The following is a 24,507-nucleotide window of genomic DNA, read 5'->3' as shown; positions in this document are numbered from 1 at the left end:
TACTTAATTAAGAATATTCAGAGAAAGCAGTCACTTCACCAAACTTTACAATTTAGATGAAACCATTACACAAATTAATTGCATGTCAGTTGCATCTAATATTGATCAACATATAGCCAAATTTGAGAATAAAGTAGGGCTATCACAGCACAGGAAAAGATATGTGGAAACTCTGAATATTCTATTTTGAATGGTTGTCAACTTGTCATATTAAAATTCTTATATTATATCCAAAAGCTCCCCTCCCCCATGAACAGTAGTAATTTTGTTCTGTTTGAACGGGTCTTGTAAATTTCAGATGAGCTCTAAAAAAGACAACACTGTCTATTGTTCCAATAAAACGCTTTGGATTGCAATACCGTTGTTTCTAGTAGAGGGCGCTGCGTGGCAGTACTAGCTCGAGGCCTCAGATCTTTTTGTCTGGAACTGGATCCCGCTGCCGCTCTACAGTGTGTGCGATTGCTTGGAGCCGCGTCCGTAACACACTGTCAAACCACTCCAAACGAATACATTTGCTACCAAAACTATTAATTTAGCATATTTTACAATGGCAGTTTTAGTTTGCCGTTGAAATCGGTCGTTATTCTGGCTAAGTGTTTATTACAACTTGCAGAATCGGCTTGTTTTCTGTGTATAGCTGTGCATCAGTCTTTATTAGCGAGCTGGCGCTCTTCTTGCTATTAGCTATTTCTTTAACTTTTTTAAACACTCAGCTTCGCGAATGACTGAGCGCCGGCGGAGTATGGGATCCTTGGTGTCTTAGGAAGCGAGTGAGTGGGGTTTTAACCGTTTTTACATGCAAAAACAATGGCAAATTCGACGGGGAAAAATGTACTAGATCAGCGAAGGAAAGGACTGGCTTTCCTGGACGAGCTGCGGCAATTTCACCGAAGCAGAGGGTGAGAATGGGGCGTTTAAATACACCTTTAAACATCATGTACACATGACTATGGATGCTTACAAACTATTAGTAATACTATTCTCCATGTATTTCATTATTTTTCCTTCAGATCGCCGTTCAAGAAGATTCCTATCGTGGGTGGGAAAGAACTGGATCTTAATGCTCTCTATATCAGAGTCATTTCGTTAGGTGGATTTGCTAAGGTGAGTGCAACTAAAAGTGCATTTTCGCACTCGGTTTTCAGTGAAGTCTTCAGTGAACCGCTAGAGAACTCTCTTTCGGCATCCCGAAGAGCTATTTCATACTAAAACGGCTGTAGGAGAGAGGATTGCGGTCGGCCTTGTGCTAGTTTGCCATCTATGCAATGTGGTGGCTTGTGTTGTGTATGGTTTGAATTGAAAGTCCGTAAGGTAGCTGCACTGCTCGGAGTCTGAGTGCAGTTAGAGCAACTCAAAATTAGCGGGCACGTTTAACATCGATTATCCTCACAGAGCACTGGCTAGGATGAACTATTCGCCGCGGGGGATAGGTAACATTTTGTGCAAGTAGATTTTTAACGATAATTTGGGGGAAGCTAGTTATTCGCATTAGCCATCTTTGGCTCTATGGCTGAAGACAAATGTAGGCCGCACACAGGCCTATTTATTGAAAACTAAACGTGAAAAGAATTCCCCAAATAAAGACTGCTCGCCATCATTCCACCATTTCTACTAAACTATGACCTGCTTCAGCACAATGTGTCTCGAGCTTTGGTAGCTACCACATTTAGCCTGCACGCTTGGCTTGCCAGAAAAGTAATGTTAGCCAGATTGCTAACACTAGCTTGTAAGTAAGCCATCCAGTTCAAGCTGTAGCTAGCTGTGAGTTGTTGCTTGCAAACAGGGAATTAAATACACAGTTCTAGCTAATAAAAGTATTCTAACATTAACATCTTATTACTAGATTCTAATCAGATTGTTTATGATTCATCTAATACATATTGTATGCATCCTGGTATTGCTTAATTGAAAAATGTATAATAACATCCTTATTTACTTTACAGGTTTCTGACAAGAATCAGTGGTCAGAGCTGGGTGAAGATTTTAACTTCCCAAGGAGTTGTTCAAACGCAGCATTTGTTTTAAAACAGTACTACCTTCGGTAAGTGGCATGGTCTTGTATTAGCTACTACACTCAGACAGCATGTGGCAAATGTTTACAAATTGTGAGAGGCTGGAAGCAGGAAAGGACCATGCAACAATCCAGCATTGCTGACAGTTTTAAAGATGTTGAACACGGAAAACAAAAACATCATACTGGACCTTACCCTGGCTGCAATATGTATGCCTCATAACAGTATGTTTTGATATAACATTTACTAAACTTTACTGGGTTAATGCAGATCACTATTTATATATATATATATTTAAAATATATATATATATATATATATATATATGCCATGTCTTACTGCTGGGGATTCTGCCATACATCTTCTCTTTGTAGATTTAAACTCTTAGTAAGGGACATGAGCTGGGAATGCTTTTTAAATGGTCCATGATTTGTGTGTTACTGAATGCTGGCTGGTCATTTTGTCATTGAATAGGCTAGCCGTTGCCATAACTATGCAATCAGCAGCACGTTACCCTAAACACCTTTGCACTCGGTGTAGCTGTTTCACCAGCAGCAAGCCTGTGGCCAGTGTGGAGCTGCTTCTCTACTCAAGTCTCCTTTTCCCTCCAAAATATTGCCATCATTGACACGGTCACCTGCTTTTAAGAGGAAGGATCACATTCACCGGTCTAGCCTGGAGGCTGCTTATATGACCCTGCTTTGCCAGTTAGTCGAAACAGCATATCTTTAATAATCCTGTTGCATTAATCACCTTCACATGTTGGGAATGGTTGAAAGAGCACTAGGTCAACAGTCTGCAAGTAACCAATCATGTAGGCATGTCAAATTCTTAACAAAGTTCACACAGACTCTACCTAAGTATCATACCTGCCTACTGATATGGCTTATGAATTTGAAAAACTTGGCATAGGCCTAAAGATGTTATTGCATTCCTCTCTTAAGTCATCATGGGATTTTATATAGGCCCTACATGCAGAGCCAATGATAGGCCAAGCACTGTAATGAAGTGTTTCCAAATAGTCCTGGTTATTCCATCATTTTTAGCAAAGGATTTCATTCTAGCTATCAGATGAACAATATTAACGCTTGATACCCTATAAGAGTTTGTTGAATTCAAATATTTTAACATTAACCTCCCATGCAAAGACAATAGCTGATTTGATACTGGGCAGGCGATGTTACCCTGTGGGGTGTGGGTGCAGGCTGTTCTAGCCCAGCTGCAACACCTGATTCTACCAATCAACAAGGCCTACATGGTCTTCAACCAAGAAACAGTTGTGTTGCTGCTTGACTGGGAACAAAAGCCCGCACCCAGTGAGACAATTTTTCCCCCTTTCAAATTGTCATTTGAAGAGTCATAGGCTAATTTATGATAAAGCCTCATGCAGGGCTCTACAATGTGACCATTTTACTCAATGTCGTCACAGCTCGCATATGTGTATCGTCACAGCAAATATGTTGCTGTGACGGTACAAGTATTGTGATATTTTATTTAGGAGCACCAGTGCGCCTAGAAGAATGAAGGATTCTAACATTATTACTTGAAATATTTTTTGGCGCGCTCCTAAATTTATTTTAGTGCACCTGGCTACATTTTACAACTTAGGAGCACATGTGCTCCTTGTAAAAAAAAAAAAAAAAAAGTCAGCATAGAGCCCTGTAAAACAATGTTTGACTGAAACACAGAGATATAAATAGCCTAACTGACAGCACATCAGCAGGTTGGAAGGAGCTGTTGGGAGCTGCCCAGATGCATGCTTTATTTTGCTTCATATTTTCAAACAAATGCACAGGTCTAACCCATTTCAAGCCTGCATTTGACCTGACTGCCTGAAACTTCTCCTGGGTTTTACCTCATGACACAGCCCACTGGGATCACATGGTAGTTGTAGACCAAATGGTCAAATTTATATTCCTTTGAATATTTTTTTCACAGCTTATATAGGTTGTTTATTTTACCATACTCCTGTGTCTTTACCAAACAAAACATTGAATTGGCCATGTTAAGACAGCCTTCTACCGTCAACACAAACTGCTTTAAGGGGGAGATGTAGCCCAATGCCAGGTCTCTCTTATAGGGCAAGCAAGCCTGTAATGGGGAAACTTATTGGAACCAAAGAGCCCTTTGGTTTAACTGGGAGGTGTAGCTCAATACCAACGTGGTCTTAAGGGCAAACGCTGAATAGTCAGAAATGTATTGAAGTAGGGAGTCGTTTGCTTGTTGGTCTTGTACCACTACTTAAATTAACGTTTCCAAGGGCAAGCCACTTGTCAATGAAAATAGTAAGTAATCATACAACCTGGGTACCTGAGCAATAGACTCAATAGTTGACCTCTGATTATCGTTTAATAAAACTGGAATAAAAATTCTACTTATGTGAAAGACTTGTCACAAACATGGAATAAATGAGGAGTTGTTGTAGTGACTTGAATTGAGCTGCAACCATCATGTTGAGGCACAAGTTCAACAGTCTAGTGGTTGCTTCCCCTTGTATCCTTTTATCTGCATTGGTTTGAACCTGATACATGTGGGTAAGCAATATTGATGTTGTGCCTACTGCTTTTGTCTGTCAATTTCCTTCACCTTAGTTCAGGTGCAGGAGAGGAGGTCTCTTAAGACTGAGATGCAGCTTGTGAATAGACTGTACCCAACATGATGACGTTAGCACTGTGATGCCCATGCCAAAATAAGAGCTGGATTAGAACTACCTCAAAGTTTTCATGCATAAGTGAAGTCCGAGGCAAACAAGTTGTCTCATTCACACATCGTTTGCTAGTGGGATTAGCCTTGGCACCTCAACAAAGGTAAAACGCGGCCACGGCGTTTAGAGATCCAGTGTTACCCCGCTGTTCCCTGATATCTGTATGTCTCTTTCTGATGCTAAATAGAGGGTGCTAAAATTATGTAGCAAAACTCATGTATCAGCGAGCTACAGAAAACGCAGTCTGCAAGCGAGTCTGCTGAAACTTTGGAAATGCATGTTATTTCGACAAGAATTTGCAGACAAGGTCAACAGTTTCCTGGTGTAACCCAAGCTGTGCACACCATATTCATTTTTATGAAAAGTCGGTTTGCTTTCTAAACCAGTGTCTTATAAATTAGTGCTGTGACAATACAAGTATCGTGATATTTTTTACATGGCAAAAAGGAAAACACGAGGCAGACATCTCTTTGGTCCTTTATTAAAAACTTGCTGTATGTTAAGTATTGTGTTTTGTAGCTTGGAAAACACAGTGAACAAAAATATGAACGCAACATGTAAAGTGTTGGTTTCATGAGTTGAAATAAAAGATCCCAGTAATGTTCCGTACTCACAAAAAGCTTATTTCTCTCAAATGTTGTGCACAAATTTGTTAAAATCCCTGTTCGTGAGCATGTCTCCTTTTGCCAAGATAATCCATCCACCTGATAGGTGTGGCATATTAAAAAGCTATTTAAACAGCATAATCATTACACAGGTGCACTTTGTGCTGGGGACAAAGGGCCACTCAAATTTGCAGTTTTGTCACACAACATAATGCCACAGATGTCTCAAGTTTTTAGGGAGTGTGCAATTGGCATGCTGACTGCAGGAATGTCCACCAGAGCTGTTGAAAGAATTGGATGTGCATTTCTCTACCATAAGCCGCCTCCAATGTCATTTTAGAGATTTGGGCAGTACGTCCAACTGGCCTCAGACTGTGTATGGCATCATGTGGGCGAGCGGTTTGCTGATGTCAACGCTGTGAACAGAGTGCCTTGTGGTGGTGGGGTTATGGTATGGGCAGGCATAAGCTATGGACAACGAACACAATTGTATTTTATCTATGGCAATTTGAATGCAGAGATATCATGACGAGATCCTGAGGTCCGTTGTCGTGGCATTCATCTGCCGCCATTTCGTGTTTCAGCATGATAATGCACATCCCCATGTCGCAAGGATCTGTACACAATCCTGGAAGCTGAAAATGTCCCAGTTCTTCCATGGTCTGCATACTCAACAGACATGTCACCACCCATTGAGCATGTTTGGGATGCTCTGTATAGCCATTTTTGATATCGTGTTCCAGTTCCCGCCAATATCCAGCAAGTTCGCACAGCTATTGAAGAGGAGTGGGACAACAGGCCACAATCAACAGCCTGACCAACTCTATGCGAAGGAGATGTCGCACTGTATGAGGAAAATGGTGGTCACACCAGATACTGACTGGTTTTCTGATCCACATCCCTACTTAAAGAAAAGGTATCTGTGACGAATATCTGTAATCCCAGTCATGTGAAATTCAAAGATTAGGGCCTAATGCATTTATTTCTATTGACTGATTTCCTCATATGAACTGTAACAGTGAAATTGGTGTTTTCTATCTTCAGGTGTAGGCCTAACAATAACAATCCACTAAAGTTGAATCACTCCATAGTTCCCCACTTAAGTCGATAGGAAAAACTGCTGCAAATGATGGGCAGCAGAAGCTGTTCACTCTATAAAGAAGGTACACCTGGGAACCACTGTTTAAGAACAGCAGCTCTCCCTACTCCAAATCCTATTTCTAATGCCTGGCATACATTACAAGACTTGACTGGTAAGTAGGACCTAACTTTGTGTTGGACAAAGAAAACTATAGAACGTCTGCTTGTTTGCAATTTGATTACAGGTGAAGCGCCATGGTTATTTGCTTAGGTTTTGTTCTGGTTTTCCGCCACAGCGTGAGGCCACAGCTAGCTCTCCCTCAGCATGCCCCCTTATTTTGTCACTGGTTATCTTTTTGCCATGCCTTTCTCTACTATTTTTGAAATTTTAAAACCTTGTCAGCAACAATAGCTAGGAGAGGTTTTGAATCACAGATATAACAGTCCAGAGGTGGGGATTGGAGATGTTGGGACTAGCGAAAGCTAGCCGAGGTAGGCAACACTACTACTGCTACTGGCCTAAGATTGGGCATGCTGTCCCAATGTTCTTTGACTGTGGTACGCTCTCTGCAGATCACACAAAGAAATGTATGAAATTAAATGTTTCTGTTTGATAGAAAGTGAGACAGACTTTAACTTTGCATCAAGCAAACTACACTTGTGGAAAATGTATTTAGGGGGCTGACAAATTAAACTTAGCCACCATTCTCATTATGTTATGCATGGTCATGAGGCCAAAGTGTTTTATTTTTTGTCTAATGGCATTATTTTATCTTTGTTGTGATTCCCACCTTGATTGTGGTTGTTAGCTTTCTTCTCAGTGTAGTTTACCATTGTCTCCCCCAGACCAGTTTCTTGTCCACAACCTAGTACTTGGATTTCACCCACCCCCACTCTCAGTAGTGGCCTGTATATAGTGCTTCCATTTATTATTTTATCAGCCGTAAAACCAGCCTATCAATTGACATAGCTTTAGGCTACATAATCTGGATTTCTAATGTTGCTCATCGGCCTCTGTTGTATGCCACAATGTTTAATAAGTTGTCTCTGTCTACTCAAATGAATCTGCAAGCATTTAATTTAAAGGTACAATAATATATATTCACCTGTTTATAGAACAGTAGTAATGCCAGTTAGTTTACTCAATCTGATTGTGTGTTTGTATGTGTGCTTGTCCAACAGGGGGCACCCAATTTTCTCTCACACTCACTGAGACAGCCTTTATTGAGAGGGTTGCTCTTATGTCCTATCAGCTCTTGTATGATCCGGGCGACTTTAAATTACATCAGTTCACAAACAGTCACCATTTGCCGTGGTAGATCTATGGCTTCAGTTGCCTACATTTTTGTGTGCCGTTCATATTCATTGAAAAAATGTGATTTAAATAAAAGAAAGTATATATATTTTTGTTGTTGTTGCTGGGGACAAAACAATGACAGTTTAAGGGCCCTGTTCCACCTTAATTGCTTGTTTTTTCCCCTGCTGATGGTATGAAACATGCAATGACATTATTTTTAAATGTCAACTTGATTAGACACTGATAATGAGAAGGCCTCTTAATTCTGTGTTGCTTTTCTGTGGCACTCTGGTTGTCTTGTCAGAAGAATGGGAGCTTTTTGCCAGCCATGTATGAAAAGGGAAGTACAGACATGAGCAGCTGCAACAGAACCCATCCCCACCACCACCACACATCCCGCCTCCCCTTCTGCCCGTGCCCAGACAAGTGTGTGATGACGCTGTGCAAAGCCGGGGCCTCTCCAAACGGAGAGTTGGTGTATTTATAGTCCAGTGTGTCACGCGCCGTGGACGGGGGATTACCTTGGTCGCGGCGAACCAGCAGCAGCACTGGGACTCCGTTCAGAATGGGGCTCTCACTCTGACTCACGGCAGCACACACACTCAGCGCTTAGCCAGGGCTTTCCGCGTTACCACTGGTGAGGTATTTTCTGCTGCCACCACTGCAGCATGTGTCTGTGTAAACAAATATTCAATGTGCAGATGTGTTGGTCCCTCCCTACCTAAACATGTGAGAGAAGGCTGCAACACTTGTTAGACATTCTCAACTCAGGTTTTGGAGGTTTTTTTGTAGACTTTTTTGGCTTTAGACAGAAAGCTATCAGTCTTTTTCTTTCATTGAAACTCCCTCTGCTTTTCTGCACTCCTCCCCAGCTGAGCGGGTGGTCATTTGAATGAAGACATCACCTCAGTGTCTAGAATATTCTGTCTGTGCTGGTGATAAGGTCATATCATCCCCACCTGTGTCACATCCGAGATTAATATAAACATATTAAGGAAGACTGGTATCGGTTGTGACTCTTGATAAACTAGTTTTCCCTAAGCAATAGGGCACAAAGGATTCATCACTTGTACTCTGCTTAAACACTTGCACTGTCATGCAGATGGTGTAACACATGTCTTTTGATTCTTGAGTCAGCTAGGTGTAAACATAACTATTTCATCATAACCGATGGTCTCTGTCAAACTTGGATTGGATTTTTATCCCCCTCTGGCAGTATTTTTCATTTCATGCTTTGTGTAGTCATTCATGTTCACTCTGTAGATTTTAGAAGTAGGCGAGAGACATTGGTTGTGTTGTAAGCCCCGTTTTGTAGTTTGTTCCAGTCTGCAGCGGCTGAGTAGTGGAATTGCTTTGCGACTGGGGTTGGAATAGGATCTGGGCACAGATAGCCTGACAAGGCTTGTGAGTCTTTATAGGCCGGTGTGTAGCCTACCAGTTTACTTGTGTGATTGCAAGCATTAACCAAATTCCTCAGAGTGGCTGTCATAGAACTCCATTGGAAAATGATATGGTGGGAATGTGCCAGGGAGTCCAGTTTTGTTATCGGGGATTTGGAGGCACAACAGTTGATGGTGAAGCCAGAGTCTAAGGATACAGGACTTATCCTAGTTAGGGAGATTTGAGGATCGGGTGAAACAGGATTATTTGCTATAGAGAGGCCATTCTAAATTCGATATTGGGGGGGAGAGTAGGAATAGGTGGGGTCTTGGATCAGTCACCCTCTGAGCGTTAAGTTCTCTTTTGTCTACAGATATTTAGAAAAGTATGAAAAAGTCCATCACTTCGGCGAGGATGATGACGAGGTGCAGCCTGGGAACCCGAAACCATCTCTTCCAATTGGTGCAATCCCCTGCTCCTACAACTACCAGCAACACACTGTATCAGGTAAAGCTTTCCCTCTTTCACAAAGTGTCTTCAAACAACCACAAAGCAGTAATTGGCTACACAAGTTCGGCCAAAATCTTGTTGGTTGGGCTAGGGCTTGAAATACAATACAATACAAGATTCTTGAAGGGATGGCCCCATATTTTGCTTTCGAGCTAGTTCTTAAATGGACAGTGGTATTTCAGGATGGTGGCATATTCCAGGAAACAGATGCAAGTATGATAAAATCTGAAAGTTTGTTATTGATACTTTGAGAAGAGGGATTTTATTGGACACGTATCTGTGAAGTAGGACTGGGTAATTGCTAGTCGTGGGGGAAAAATAGATGGTTACATATTGGGATATTATTTTTGATTTATCGTTTTGACAATATTTCAGTATTCATTTTGCGGTAGTTGGCTGTACCTGCCCCAAAACTCCAGTATTTTTCCTTGATGGGTTGTTCTCATTTTCTTTTCAGCTATTTTATTTCCTTGACTGATCAAAACTAGTTTTCTCATGGCTCGCTCTTGTCCCTCTGCAGCAAACATAAGGTGAGCAATATATTTGGAACATCAAATCACAGTATCTGATCGCAATACACATAGAGTAATGAGAATCGCAATACATATTGAATCGGCACCTAAGTATTGTGATAATATCGTATTGTGAGGTCCCTGGCATTTCCCAGCCCTAGTAATTGCCTTGGACCTCACAATACGATATCACTATACTTAGGTGCCGATACGAAATGTATTGCGATTGTATATGTATCACTATTCTATATGTATTGCGATTTGATGTTCCAAACACATGCTCACTATACTGTATGTCTGCTGCAGAGGGACAAGAGAAAGCCATGACAACTAGTTGTGTAGGTTAAAGTGCTCATGTTGTGGCTCAACATGCTTTCTTTTTTAAAATAAGATGGAGAAAAGGCTACAGGACGATAAATACCTGATTTGTGGGGCAGGTACACCTGACTAACGTTAACAACCAGCTAACGTTAACAATATAGTCACAGTAACGATGTAAAACCGTCAAAAATGATATTGTGATACTCTACTGTATCCATACTGTGAGGTAAAGTAACCACCCTTTGGATTTTGGGATGCTGTGAAATAAATAACAGTACTCTTAGGTCAGAGGACAACCTTGGTGTGTGTTTATCAAGGTGGATATTTCTTCAAGTATCGAGTGATGGGGCTGTTGAAGAACACCACTAACTCTGAATTTGAGTTGAAACTTTACGACTCAAATGGAGAAAACATTATGGCTACCTTCAGCACTGAACTTCCTCTCAACTACGTCTCTACTCACAGCACACATTTGTTAGTTATCTGAATGTGCATATACTGCAGGCTTGTTTGCTTTGTCCTTTCAGACAGTTTATTGCACCGCATAACATAATCATAGATTCATCAAGATAGAATTTGGCAGCTGTTCTCCAAATGTTGCCATTTAGTTAGTCATAATGGTGCTGCTAGCCTGCTCCTACGGTAAAGCCTGCTCCTTAGGTGATAACTTGGGAATACCGTTATACAGTTGCTTGAAATGACCAAGTGTTTGCTGAACATTCATTCCTCCGTTTTTGGGTAATGAAAGCTCAAGAGAGGAGGATGTTAGCAAGACAACAAGATCTTAAAATGTATGATGAAAGTAGCCTATATTCCAAGAGAGAGGAGTTGTACTAGGATTTGTCTTTGAGCTGTTTCAGAACTGAGACGCAATGTACTTCATACTGTATTTGGGCTGCTACATTTATACTCCTTTTGTTTATGCGCAAACATATGGGCCTTTAAACCAGAGCTCTGCCACCAGAAGCTCATATCCTCCCTCATATGGCTGTTGAGATAATTGTTTGAATAATCTTGACTTTGTATTACAATTTTTGTCCAATCTTGCCCAGGCCTGAAAGACCCCCATCAGTAAGAGTGTATCTGAACTGATGTTGTCATGTCCCCAGGCATGCAGGCAATTTGCAACAGTGTGGTGCTGTGTGATGGTGCATTACCACCATACCCACTGTGTGTGAAGTAGCTCTAGTTCAGGAGTCCTGACAGCTACACACACACACACACACACACACACACACACACACACACACACACACACACACACACACACACACACACACACACACACACACGTGTGTGTGAAACAGATGCAAAGCTGCCGGCTGTGAGGAGTTGGCTATTTATATCCCATTGATTGCACCGTAATCAATTTCAAATAACTGAAATATGCCATACAATCATTGCCATGCCAGCAAAGTTATGCCAAGTGACTGAGGCTTCAGGAAGTTGCACTTGTTAACCCCACCCCCTGCATGTGACTTTAATTACCATTTCCTATCTTTGAATTCATATTCATTATCATGCAGGTGTCCCAGTGCATTCAGTTGCAATCATTTTTTTAAACAGTCTAAATAAACTCATAAATCATCATTTCTCAAGGTCTTTATAGCGCAACATTGTAATGTTTTTGTATGTTTTCAGCAGGCTTTCTTTGAAGTTGAAATTACAACTGTATTTGTGGTTGTTTTTTGTCCCCAGACTATCTCCGCCAAAGCTATGGACTGTCCATGGAGTTCACGCCCCCATGCGACTATAACAAACTGGTGCTCTCTCTCCTGTCGGGCTTGCCCAATGAAGTAGACTTCGCAATCAACGTTTGCACTCTCCTCTCCAACGAGAGCAAGCATGCCATGCAGCTGGAGAAAGACCCCAAACTCATCACGCTGCTACTGGCACATGCAGGTGTCTTCGATGACTGTACGTCTTCAACACCTTTAAATATTCTTCATTAGTATCCAAATCTATTTTTGCAGGACAGTAATTAGAGATGTGTGTGTGTTTTTGTATTCTTTGTCTATCATGGGAACTTGGGGGAAATGTTGAGACACTCGCACTACTGTGCTGTGTCCCTTTTTGTTAAAGTGGAAATAGGGAATAAACAACTTTCTCCCTTTCATTTGCCTGTATGGACACTAGATGAGTTATTACCTCCTTGGTAAACTTGTTCATTTAGAGTCCGAAGAAGGTTGTGTTCAATGCAAAAATCCAGGCTTTAACACAACAAAATGTGAACACCTTTTCAAGGCACTGCCATGGCAGAACCTTTTTTTTTTTTTTGTGATCCCTCATGTGTGAAAGTACCTTCTGTCTCAGAATGTAAGGGTTGGAATGTTCTCTAACGGTACTCTTGTGAATTTGCAGCACTAGGCAGCTTCTCCTCTGTATTTGGGATGGACTGGAAGGAGCAAACCTCCCGGGACTTCATGAAGGTAGATTTGACTGAAAGACTCACTATATATGTATACTATAGGTTTGTAACTTAGAAGGCTTTTGGTCAGAGGGAGAAAAAAAACGGTTGCCTCACCTCCAGCCGTTCAGGGATCTTCGTGAATACGGTGTGATGTCTGGCCTCGCGGGAGTACATCAGCCTTAACCGCTCTTGTTTTTTGTAGCAATGCATTTTTTCGGCAGTCGGTATTTCAACAATAATCTGTGAATATGATTCTACAGTTCTGGAAGGATGTGGTAGAGGATTCTGAAGTCCGGGACCTCAACTGGGACAAGACCAGCCTGACACAAGGTAAGCAATTTATGCTGACAGACCCAATTTTAAAAGACCCATTGCACAATAAAATATATTTTGCACAACAATGGGAAAAATAGCACGTCAAATAAATATTACGGCAACATTGTTTTGTGGACTTTTTGTGTAATAAAGTATTTGAAGATTTCTCATAAAAAAAGACTCTTAAAAGACCTTGCTCAGACCCTCGATGTCCTTGGTGGATCAGACATTCACTGTTCTCTCTGCTCTTCTCCCAGTGACAGACACTACGTCGGGGGATGAGCGCTGGGGCGCCCTCTTCCACCCTCCACGTAACCTAGGCATCGGCGACATCGAGGGTCAGCGGGTCCTGCAGGTGGGAGTCATCCTCCGCAACCTCTCCTTCGAGGAGGCCAACGTCAAACTGCTGGCTGCTAACCGCACCTGTCTGCGGTTCCTCTTACTGTGCGCCCACTGCCACTTCATCTCCCTACGGCAGCTGGGGTTGGATACACTCGGCAACGTGGCCGCAGAGGTGAGGTGTTTTTACTGTTATTTATATTTATGTTCTGAATGTTATTTCGTGCAGTATTGAGCTAATTAGTACTATTCAGTATAGTGTTAGACAAGGCTGTAGCTGTTCCAGAGCATTTGTGTTATTGATGATTCTATGAGTTAATGTCTGTTTTCTCTCCCAATAGCTTCAGTTAGATCCTGTTGACTTTCGAACAACCCACCTAATGTTTCACACCATCACCAAATGCTTGATGTCAAGGGACAGGTTCCTGAAGATGAGGGGTGAGTGTCAGAGTCCGTACTTTATCTTTGTCAGTGTCTGGGTCTTTTTATTACAAATTCAATGTCAGATTTATTTTTATATCACTGGCCTTGTAATGCGAAAGCAACTTCATGTCTATGTAAAAACAGTAAGCATAAATTGTGATAAAAGTATAGATGATTTTCCCCAGAGCCTGACTATTTGTTCCTCTTCCCCTCAGCCATGGAGATCCTGGGTAATCTGAGCAAGGCGGAGGACAACAGCGTGCTGATCTGTGAGTACGTGGACCAGGAGTCATACCGGGAGGTGATCGGCCTGCTGTCGCTGCCTGACCTCATGCTCCTCATGTCCTCCCTGGAGGTCCTCTACCTGCTGGCCCAGCTGGGGGAGATCCCCTGCAGCAAGATCGCCTCCGTGGACAGGAGCATAGGTGAGATACCAACAACCTAGCCCTAACCAGGGTACTAGTAACCTAGACACTAGTCAGGATTGAGGATACATGCAGTAGTATAAACAACCAAGCCAGAATAGAGGGGATGGAGAACCGTCTAACCAAGATAAAGTGTAGGTATGGCATTAACAACTAATGGAGTGTTTTGAATACAGTTTGATTAAGTATAGTCTCTTAGCATGGCACAGCAACCAAGCTGCATGAATTGGGAAACAAACTGGTTGCACAGAAGATATTTGTCATCTCTTGGAGGAATCGGAAATTCAATGATTTTCAGAATTGGGAAATCAAAAAGAACCGTCATGCAACAATTTAGACGTTCGTTATTAAACGGTGTATATGTGTGTCCCTGGGCAGATCTGCTGGTACGGCTGGTGTCAGTGGACCTGCATACGTTCGGTCCGGATGCTCTGACGGCCGTGAGGCTGATGGAGCACCAGGCTGCTGGGCAGAGCCAGGTGGCCGAGGTGCGGCCGCAGCTTGTAGAACAGCTGCCTGCTCCACCGCAGGGCGCACCCATCCCAGGTGAGCATCTTAACACTTAAACCCTGATCTTCAGATGCACATAGAAATTAAATGAAGCCAAGTTATATTCATGTTGTACATAAAATCAGAATTTAGAGCAAGCTGTGTGAGGGCAATAATTAGCCATATGGTATAAAGGAACAGTTCCTTGAGACAATGGCCTGAGATTATAGGCTCAGCTCTGTGGAGCCTTGCTCCTTGTCGTGTACGTTAGAGACTGATCGAAAGCTGACAGCTCATCAGTTTACGCCTCCCATAAGCCTCTGCATCCACTCTTGTCTGTAGAGACTTTCCATCCGTTGGTGATTTAGAAACATGGATGATCAGGGAAACTGGTGTAACCCGTGTTGTATGCAATCAATCAGCTAAAGTTGCTGGGAATAATTCAAGCTAGGGTAAACACAGTAGTCTGCTTGTACAGTACTGTCGCTGCTCCCTAGTGGGCAAAATGAGGAACCGCACACTAAACACACCATGTATAATAGGAGCACTGTTCTGCAGATTTTACAGTTCAGTATCGCATCAGAACAAAAGTGTTTTCAGCATAGAGAATGGGTTTATTCAAAAACCTTTGTAAATTGATCAAATTAGACTCAATAATGATGTCATCTCTCACTTCAGCAGCAAGAGTCCCTGTCCAGTCCACTCCTCCTCCTCCTGGTATTGTTGAGCTAGATGGGGAGAAGTTTACAGTGCAGTGGTGAGTCTCTCTCTCTCACTCACACACACACACACACACACACGCTCTCATAGTCATGCGCTCTCTGTGACACATCTTAGCTCTTCAGTTTCTCTGTAAGTTGAACGGTAGTTCTCGGGTCAAGCAGTCAGCTTGCTGGTCACAATTGACACCTGAGTAGCTTATAGATACATTCTGAGTCCCTTTGTCTCCACCAGGCTGAACGCCCACTTCGAGGTGAGCGGCGAGAGCTCCGTGTTGCGCTCAGAGATGTACTCGGAGTACCTCACCACCTGCAGCAAGATGGGACGCGCTGGAATCCTGGCCTCCCAAGGCTTCCTCAAATGTCTACGGTTGGTTGGCATAATCCCATATTAAATCAATAGATGTCATTGAAAACCGTCATCATTTGGAGAACACACAACTGGAAGTTTATACCGTTTTTTGAATTTCCTAATTGTGGTCCTGGAAGCTTTATATTCATTCATGTTGTGTTTTCAACCAAGAAATCACTCTATGGACAAGTTACAATATAGTGGTCCAAATTCAATGACTTTGAGAAACATGATTGACAAGGTTTTAGTGTCAACTGCACTCACACCATGTCTCTATCATTTTGTAGGACAATCTTCCCAAACCACACAGTGAAGCGGCTGGAGGACACCAAGCCCAATGCGCAGGCACACATACACGTGGTGGGGGTCAAACGGAGGGCCATCCCACTGCCCATCCAGCTGTACTACCAGCAGCAGGCTAGCCCCACACCAGGGCCCAAACACGACGTCTCTGTCGACCCACAGGCATCCCTGTCAGGTAAACTCACTGTACAACTTACTACATTTTTGTAGTTAGTGGCATTAAAATTCAAGTTTCCACCTACCTTGATTGTTATCACAACAAACGTCAGAAGACATAGTTGCTATACATGTTGTCTTGGAGTATGGTGAGACATACTTTGCAGTTGTGCGAATTAGACCTCAGTCAAGGATTCTAATGTGTTCTTTGTTGTATCTCTCTCTGTGTTTACACTTTGTTCCTGGGCATCCTGGGTTTGCCCGGTCTCCAGTCCCCAGCCTTACTGCTAACCCGGCAGCGCCACAGGTGGCCTCCACCATGCAGGATGGTGTACCTCACCCCCAAGTGGCTCAGACTGTTCCTCGGCTCCCCCTTCACCCCCAGGCCTCACCACATCCACACCCCCACCCTGCTCAGCAGGCCAAGCCAGGGGATATCCTCAAGACGGCCATGGCCCAGAGCTCCATCCCCACCTCTGGCCAGGTGGTCCAGAACCACAGCCCCAACATGGCCCAACAGCTCCACCATCAACAAGTCATGGCGCCTACCGGGACCCCCGTCACACTGTTCCAACAGGTACAGCAGGGCCACATCTTCACGGCGCGGGTTCAAGGGGTGCCCATCGCGCAACGGCCACCCCTGCCACACACTCCCTCCTCAGTACCCCAGGCCCTCTCCCAGGGCCCCCAGCAGGAGACGGCTGTATTCTCTGCCCCCCCGCACTACGCTGCTGTGTCGGCCCCCTGCTCCTCGCTGCAAAACTTCCAGGTGGGCGGGGGCCAGGTGTTCACCATCGCCGGCGTGTCCAACGCCCAGGGTTCCCGCGTCACTTTCCAGAACATCGCCCCCAAGCCTGCACCCTCGCAGGCCAGCGGACCACCTACAACCACTCATAACCAGCAGCAGCAGTCCAGCGTGGTCATCGTCAGCCCCAACCTCCAGCAGAACCAGGCCTATGCCCCGGCTATCCATCAGATCGTTCTGGCCAACCCCTCCACCATGTCTGGTGGCCAGGCCATCCAACTGGCAGGACAGCCTCCCACTACTTCCAAACTCCCACCTTGCCCTTCCACCATCGCACCACTGCCACAGGGCCTGCCCACTCCTTCCAACAACCAGATCCCAATGCAGGGCTCTGCTTCTGTCAGTCAGATGCTGTCGGTCAAACGGCAACCACAACAATTGAACCCCCAGCAGCAGTTTCACCCCCAGCAGCAGTTTCAGATTCAGTCCCAACCCCTGCCTCAGCAGCAGCCGCCACCCCAGCCTACCTCCACAGAGTCCAGCCTGATCAAACAGTTACTGCTTCCAAAGCGGCCCTCCACGCCGGGCGGAAAGCTCATTCTGCCCGCGCCCCAGGTGCCTCCCCCTAGCAGCACGCAGCGTTCCCCCAGCCCACAGGTGCTCTACCAGGTGGCCTCACAGGGCCAGCCTCAGCCCCAGCAGCTCAATGTACAGCTGGTCCCCAGCCAGCTCCAGTCCCCAGGGGGGCCTCTCCAGACGGTGCAGCTCATCTCCACCAGCAGCCCCGCCACCATCATCCAGGGCCAGGCTCCTGGTGGCCAGGTCACCTTCACTGTGGTGCCCAACACGGGCTTCACCACTTCAGCCTCTGCAGCCGCCGCCCAGGTCAGCCAAGGAGCCGCTGCACCAGGCCTGCCAGCGGTCCAGACAGGCAACACCCTCCACGGGCCACCGCCGCCCTTCAGGGGGGACAAGATAATCTGCCAGAAGGAGGAGGAGGCCAAGGACGCCACGGGTCTGCACATCCACGAACGCAAGATCGAGGTGATGGAGAACTCCTCTCTGGCCGATGGGGCTGGCACCAAAACCAGCAACGGGGACCTGGCAGGGGCCGACGCTCCAGGGGCCAAGCTGCTTAACGGGAGGAAGTGCATGGATTCCAGTCTACCTCCATACCACTCAGGGAACAGCCAGGGGGCCTGTGCCAATGGACCGGCCAGCGAGAGTTGCCCCACCAACGGGAAACAGAACTCTGGTCTGGCTAACCCACAGGAGGGCCACGTCGACCCCAAAAAGGCTCTCGTCAACGGTGTCTGTGACTTTGAGAGAGGGGATGCCTCCACCGGTGCCCACTTGAGCAAAAACATTCCAAATCACTTCGCTTCCAAACACTTGGGGAACGGGGAGGTGGGTCCTCTTCAGAAACTGCATGGGGCTCCCCAGGAGCCCTCTGTCCCCCAGCAGGATACTGCCAAAGCAGAGCAGGCAGAGCGCCTTGCCAATGGCCCTCAGGCAACAGGCCCCTTCTCTAACGGACCTATGGGGCCGGGGCCTAACTACGCCCTGCCTGCTTTCAGGCAGCAGCTGTTTCCCACCGTCACTGTAAACTCCCAGGGCGCCACGGGGCCAGGGACCCTGCCGGCCAATGGTTTGAGCGGCGAGAGCCGTGCACTCAAGAGGCCGGCAGAGGAGGACAAGGGGGCGTCTGTGATTCCCTGTAAGGTGGGAGTGAGGATCATCACCATCAGCGACCCCAACAAGGCGGGCTGCAGTGCCACCATGGTGGCTGTGCCTGCTGGAGCCGACCCAAGCACAGTAGCCAAAGTAGCAATAGAGAATGCCACGCAGCAGAGGAACTGCTCAACCATACAGGCATCCAGCTCTACGGTGAGTTTCACATAGCTCAACAATTTGTTTCTTGTCCCAGTTTTGCAAGACTTGCCAACTTAGTTGGCTAGCAAGCTCATTAGATTGATGACTTATCTTGAATACTTCATTGGATCATTGGCATTCTTGCCCTGCTGGTAAAACATGTGACTAGGTTTTTCTTCACAAACATAAAATGCAGGGCTCGACATTAACGCTTGTCCTCTTGTCCGGGACAAGTAAAAACAATGCTCGGACAAGAAGAATATAGATTGAAGTTCGGACAAGAGTAATCTTTTTTCACATCAAACATTTACTCAGATCAGAATTGGATCAGAGGCCGACATTGGAATAATATTACAATCTATGTTTTATGCACATTAATAAAAAAGCCTACATGTCAAAGTGTAGATGATATGCATGTTGGCTACAGCCTCACGTCCAAACCGATGCTGAATGCTGACATGGAGGCACCAGAAAATGTAGCCAAACTTTAATGAGACTTTAAATTACATAAATATAGGTTGAACACCAGTCATTTTTGACATATAATGAAGGATCATTAACGTCTAAAGGCTTGATTCGACATACTCAAGGCACGGTTCGTTCAGATCAAATGGTCACAAGAACAACCTGTTGCGCACCGCACCCACCTTGAATCTGAATGGAGGGGTCTGCATTTTTAAGCTATTTAAAGGGCAATTCCACCACTTTTCGACCTCATTTATCATTTCCAATGTATACCAATGTGAAATCAGCACCTTTTTACAATCTGTAGTTACAAAGATGAGAAGGAAAGTCCTAAAGAAATGCTTCTCTGTGACATCAAAGGGTAAGTTAAAAAAATGTAAATCAACCTGCAATGTGTTTTTAGCCCAAGGTGGGGAGCAAGAGAATACCTCCATCACTGAATCTGTGTTTGAAAATAACTAATGTATTCTAGTATAACTTTTTTAAACTTTTGTTTCTTTCCTACAAAACGTATAAATGCACCGTTTTCACATATGTTGACACTGGTTTTGTGCTGGAGATGATGAACAAGAGGTTGGTGGAGTTGCCCTTTATCTATTAACGTAATTGTTTGAAACCTGGATGTTTTGTAATTTTATGAAGCACGTCTTACCTTGTTTCAAAGTATAATCCTAGTCATTAGTAACCCATGCTAGTTGATGCATCTTTAGATCTCCCCTTGCTTTATTTCTAACAGATATTTTCATATCTCATGCGGTGTGCTTTTGAGAACAATGTTTTCCTGCAAATTGCATTTTGGAACATTCGCGCATAGCCTACAGCCTACAGCCATTCGCGCATAGCCTACAGGCCATTTAATGATTTATACAGACTGACTTTGAAAAGACGCAATTGTGTTTTATATTGCACTTATTGGATTGGCAGGTGTGTGTGTGATCTTTAATTTCATCGTATAACAATGCAAGGCTTACAGTTGTTTTTTACAAGCAAATGACTTGCATAAAACAAGATCAACGATGAGTCTTCAGGATCTGGGACCTTGAATAATTTATTCAAACTCTGTTCATATTTTTGTTCAATTCATTTCTGAAAGTAACTAATAAGCAAGTGGTAGGTTATTCATATTGTATAATTTATTGTAAGCAGAGGGTAGCTAGGGTAGAATCTAAATGTGTTTCTTCAAAATTAGCTTAATTTACCAATTTATCTTTTTAAAAAGGTAAAAGAAATGCAACAACAAAAAATTGTGACTTGTTTGTTTTATTTGGGAAATAGTCAAACACAATCATACAACACAAAATATCACTTATTTGGTCTGATAAAGCTTTGCCTCTTTCCCTGGTTTTACGCAGCCTCCGCCAACAGTGGCTCAGCCTGTGCAGGGTGGCAGCGCCAGTCCCAATGCCTCCCTTTCTGGGCCACAAGCTGTGATGGCACCCCCAGAACAGACCAGGAAAGCGGGACAGAACTTCAAGTGTCTGTGGCAATCCTGTAAACGGTGAGTTAATCTCTGTCCATATTGACTTGACATACTTAAAGAGAAGTCCTTTGTTGTGAAAGGTGTGTTCATATCATGGCTAACTAAAACTGCATTTAGACAGGCAGCTCAATTCTGATATTTTTTCCACTAATTGGTATTTTGATCAATCACATCAGATCTTTTTCAGAGCTGATTGTTCAAAACACCAATTAGTGGAAAAAACATCAGAATTGAGGAAGTGGCCTGTTCATTGGCTGTTCCATTTATATTCGTGTTCTTCCAGGTGGTTTGAGACGCCGTCTAGAGTGTTCTACCATGCAGCCACGCAACATGGTGGCAAGGAGCTATACCCAGGCCAGTGCCTCTGGGAGGGATGTGAACCTTTCCCCCGACAGAGACTGTCCTTCATAACCCATCTACAGGTAAGACTACACCCTCACCTCTCAATCAATCAGTCCATGTTTGTGGGTTTTTGCTGACAATTATCCTATTTTCTTCCTGCAGGATAAGCACTGTTCTCGAGATGCCCTATTGGCCGCACTAAAACTGGAGCAGGAACCGACACCAACACAAGACCCAAATCAGAAAACTTCCAAGTATGTACCCTCTGGTTAGCTTAGTGTAACAATATAACTTCAGACCGTCCCCTCGCCCCGACACGGGCGCGAACCAGGGACCCTCTGCACACATCAACAACGGTCACCCACGAAGCATCGTTACCCATCGGCTCCACAAAAGCCACGGCCCTTGCAGAGCAAGGGGAACCACTATTTCAGGGTCTCAAAGCGGGTGACGTAACCGATTGAAACGCTATTAGCGCGCACCACCGCTAACTAGCTAGCCATTTCACATCGTTACACTCACCCCCCTTTCGACCTCCTCCTTTTCCGCAGCAACCAGTGATCCGGGTAAACAGCATCAATGTATAACTTTAGACCGTCCCCTCGCTCTGACACGGGCGCGAACCAGGGACCCTCTGCACACATCAACAACAGTCACCCACGAAGCATCGTTACCCATCGCTCCACAAAAGCCGCGGCCCTTGCAGAGCAAGGGGAACCACTACTTCAGGGTCTCAAAGAGAGTGACGTAACCGATTGAAACGCTATTAGCGCGCACCACCGCTAACTAGCTAGCCATTTCACATCTGTTACACTAGTATGCTAGTGCTAATGTCCATTCTAGTGGTGCTAGAATGCGCTATGTGTTAACTCGAAATGACACAACGACAAAGTTCCAGTTTAACAAAGTTTACTATATGAACACAATACAAGTAGCCATCACACTCAAAGCTAGGTCCAACAACGACCACGACCTCCTGCGCATGCGCACTCTTCACTGAGTGATAGCCCCGTAATAACAGAAATATAGGGATACTTAAAACATAAACTTAACACTATGTGTGGCTGACTGTCTTTTGCATTGTTCCACAGGCCTCAGCCAGTGGCAAGCAGCACTCCAGCACCGCGAGCACAGAAAGCTATTGTCAATCATCCAAGCGCAGCCCTTATGGCCCTACGCAGAGGCTCTCGGAACCTGGTGTTCAGGGACTTCACTGTGAGTATGACTGAGCTTAGCTGTTTGTTTACACTGAAGGTGTCCGGCTGACTTTTGACAGAAATTTATGATTTTATACCTGGAAATAAGATTTAAGATGTTACACATTGCAGTTCTTGACTACTCCATATTTATCATATATTCCCACTTGGAAATATTTTCTTATCAATATATCTTGTAACTGATGAATTTCACAATCCTTTTCCTTAGGATGAAAAAGAGGGACCAATGACCAAACACATACGACTAACTGCTGCCTTAACGCTAAAGAACATTGCCAAGTATTCAGACTGCGGTCGAAAGTAAGAACAATTTTTTTGTATACATTCACAATTACAGAAGGGTTATCTGAGGACTCCTCGTGCTGTGTTTGTTCGGAGTGATGAATCATAATCAATTAAACAAATGTTTACTGTTTGATGGAGTGTGTGTAATGACAGCTTCCTGTCTTATCTTCTCAGGTTGGTAAAGAGGCATGAGAGCCACCTCTCTGTGCTGGCACTCAGTAACATGGAGGTCTCCACAACGCTCGCCAAATGCCTTTACGAACTGACTCGCTCTCTCCAAGCTTGAGCCCACAAGAGCAACCCCACCCCCCAAAATTGGAGAACCATCCTTCAGGGGTGTTATGACAATGGGGCACACAGGTGGGCAACACCAGACCTATGCCCTTCGGACTCCCCTCCCTCACCCCACTGTGCTCAAATCCCCCCCCATCTCCTTAACAAAACAAACTGCCACGGGGTCTTCCACCAGCCGCCCAAGAGGGGGAGCTCTTTAGACTGCTGCCCTGAGGGACTCTACTAACGAAACCCTAAATACGAGCACATTTTTGTAATCCTGGGACTATTGGCAGACAACTTATTTGAGTAGGAGCGGCAGTACGTTGAGGTTTTGCTGTGCCGAGGGAGGGGAATGGCTGGAGAGGGGGAGGGAGACGCAGCTGCAGGAGACTGGCTCGATTGTTTTTCTTTAGAACTTGGTAGCGTGGTTTTCTTACTTGAGTCAATATATTTTCACTTATTTATTATTGAAATGAATACCATTACAATTAATGAAAATAATCTTGTAAATATTTGTGAATATATATATAAAGAAAATCCTCTTTCATGCCGATACAGCCACTGGGGAACTTGCTCTGTGGAGTAATAGAAGCATTACTTTGGTAGAACCTTTTTTTTCTTTTTTTTTATGATCCCTGGTTACTTGTATCTAATGTGATTCTATACTCAGCAGTGGATGAATGTACTTAAAACCTGTAAATACTTCTGCAAAGGTACTGATGCTGTAAAGTTAAGGGGGAAAACAGTTTTTTTGTGGAACTGTGACTTTTTTTGTATAATAATACCTTGTAGAACTCATTTTGCTGGCTGAAAGAGTATGGAATAATATATCTCATGTCATTTTGTAGAAGAAAATAATATTGAAGGTATTCTCTCACCCCGAACATGTATCCACTGTAAACGTTTGTCATTGTACGAGCACAGTGCGCGTACATTTTTTTTTTGTATTTGTAAATTGGTTTAAATACATGGAGTTTTATACAGGTTTTCTCCTGTGTTCTTTGCTTTATGTGCAGGTATATTTTCTTCACAACTTTTTTTCTATGTTAATATAGTGTGGAGTTTTATTGTACTATTTTTTTCATAATACCATGCCACATTCCGGCTCACGTCCTCAGACTATCCTCTCTATGGAGTGTTGTGTAACATTAATGACTGCCTGTTAGCGTCCGAGCGGGGCAGCCCACCCATCCTCATTTCTGCAGTGTCAGTAGGATGTGCTATTATACATAGACATAAGTCTGTTAGATTGGCTTTATTTACTTTGGTGACTGTTTATAGTTTTTAAATAAAAGACTGAACTATTTGTCTTTGTTTTGGGGCTCTTGTTTTGTGGTGTGAGGAGGCAATGGGTGCCTCTGTTCTACAATGTTACATGGCTGTGATCATCCCCTTTTAAATACACGTTTAATGGATAATGGTTTTCCCTAAATGTGTATATTCTATTGCTCAAATTATGACAGTTACAGGAAG

The 24,507-nt window shown here is 44.1% G+C and overlaps 1 protein-coding gene across 2 annotated transcripts; it reads left to right on the top strand.

The window, feature by feature from the left end:
* The first annotated feature begins 372 nt into the window (after window positions 1-372).
* Window positions 373-24,340, top strand: LOC129838759 (AT-rich interactive domain-containing protein 2-like). Of its 2 annotated transcripts, none has more exons than XM_055905919.1 (21): window positions 373-899; window positions 1,011-1,104; window positions 1,944-2,041; window positions 9,452-9,585; window positions 12,120-12,338; window positions 12,783-12,850; window positions 13,092-13,161; window positions 13,404-13,660; window positions 13,827-13,923; window positions 14,124-14,333; window positions 14,712-14,879; window positions 15,504-15,579; window positions 15,777-15,911; window positions 16,181-16,371; window positions 16,625-18,984; window positions 20,787-20,932; window positions 21,198-21,336; window positions 21,419-21,510; window positions 22,348-22,471; window positions 22,682-22,773; window positions 22,933-24,340. In XM_055905919.1, the coding sequence occupies exons 1-21, from the start codon at window positions 808-810 to the stop codon at window positions 23,042-23,044; spliced, it is 4,974 nt and encodes a 1,657-aa protein (XP_055761894.1). In that variant the 5' UTR covers window positions 373-807; the 3' UTR covers window positions 23,045-24,340. The 2 variants fall into 2 exon arrangements, with proteins under 2 accessions (XP_055761894.1, XP_055761893.1); XM_055905918.1 differs by having other exon boundaries at window positions 15,501-15,579.
* The last annotated feature ends 167 nt before the right edge of the window (window positions 24,341-24,507 follow it).

Source organism: Salvelinus fontinalis, chromosome 39 (assembly GCF_029448725.1).
Source record: "Salvelinus fontinalis isolate EN_2023a chromosome 39, ASM2944872v1, whole genome shotgun sequence".
In the NCBI taxonomy this organism is placed as follows: Eukaryota; Metazoa; Chordata; class Actinopteri; order Salmoniformes; family Salmonidae; genus Salvelinus; species Salvelinus fontinalis.
Note: the sequence above shows the minus strand (reverse complement) of the source record. Positions and strands in the feature narration are given on the sequence as shown.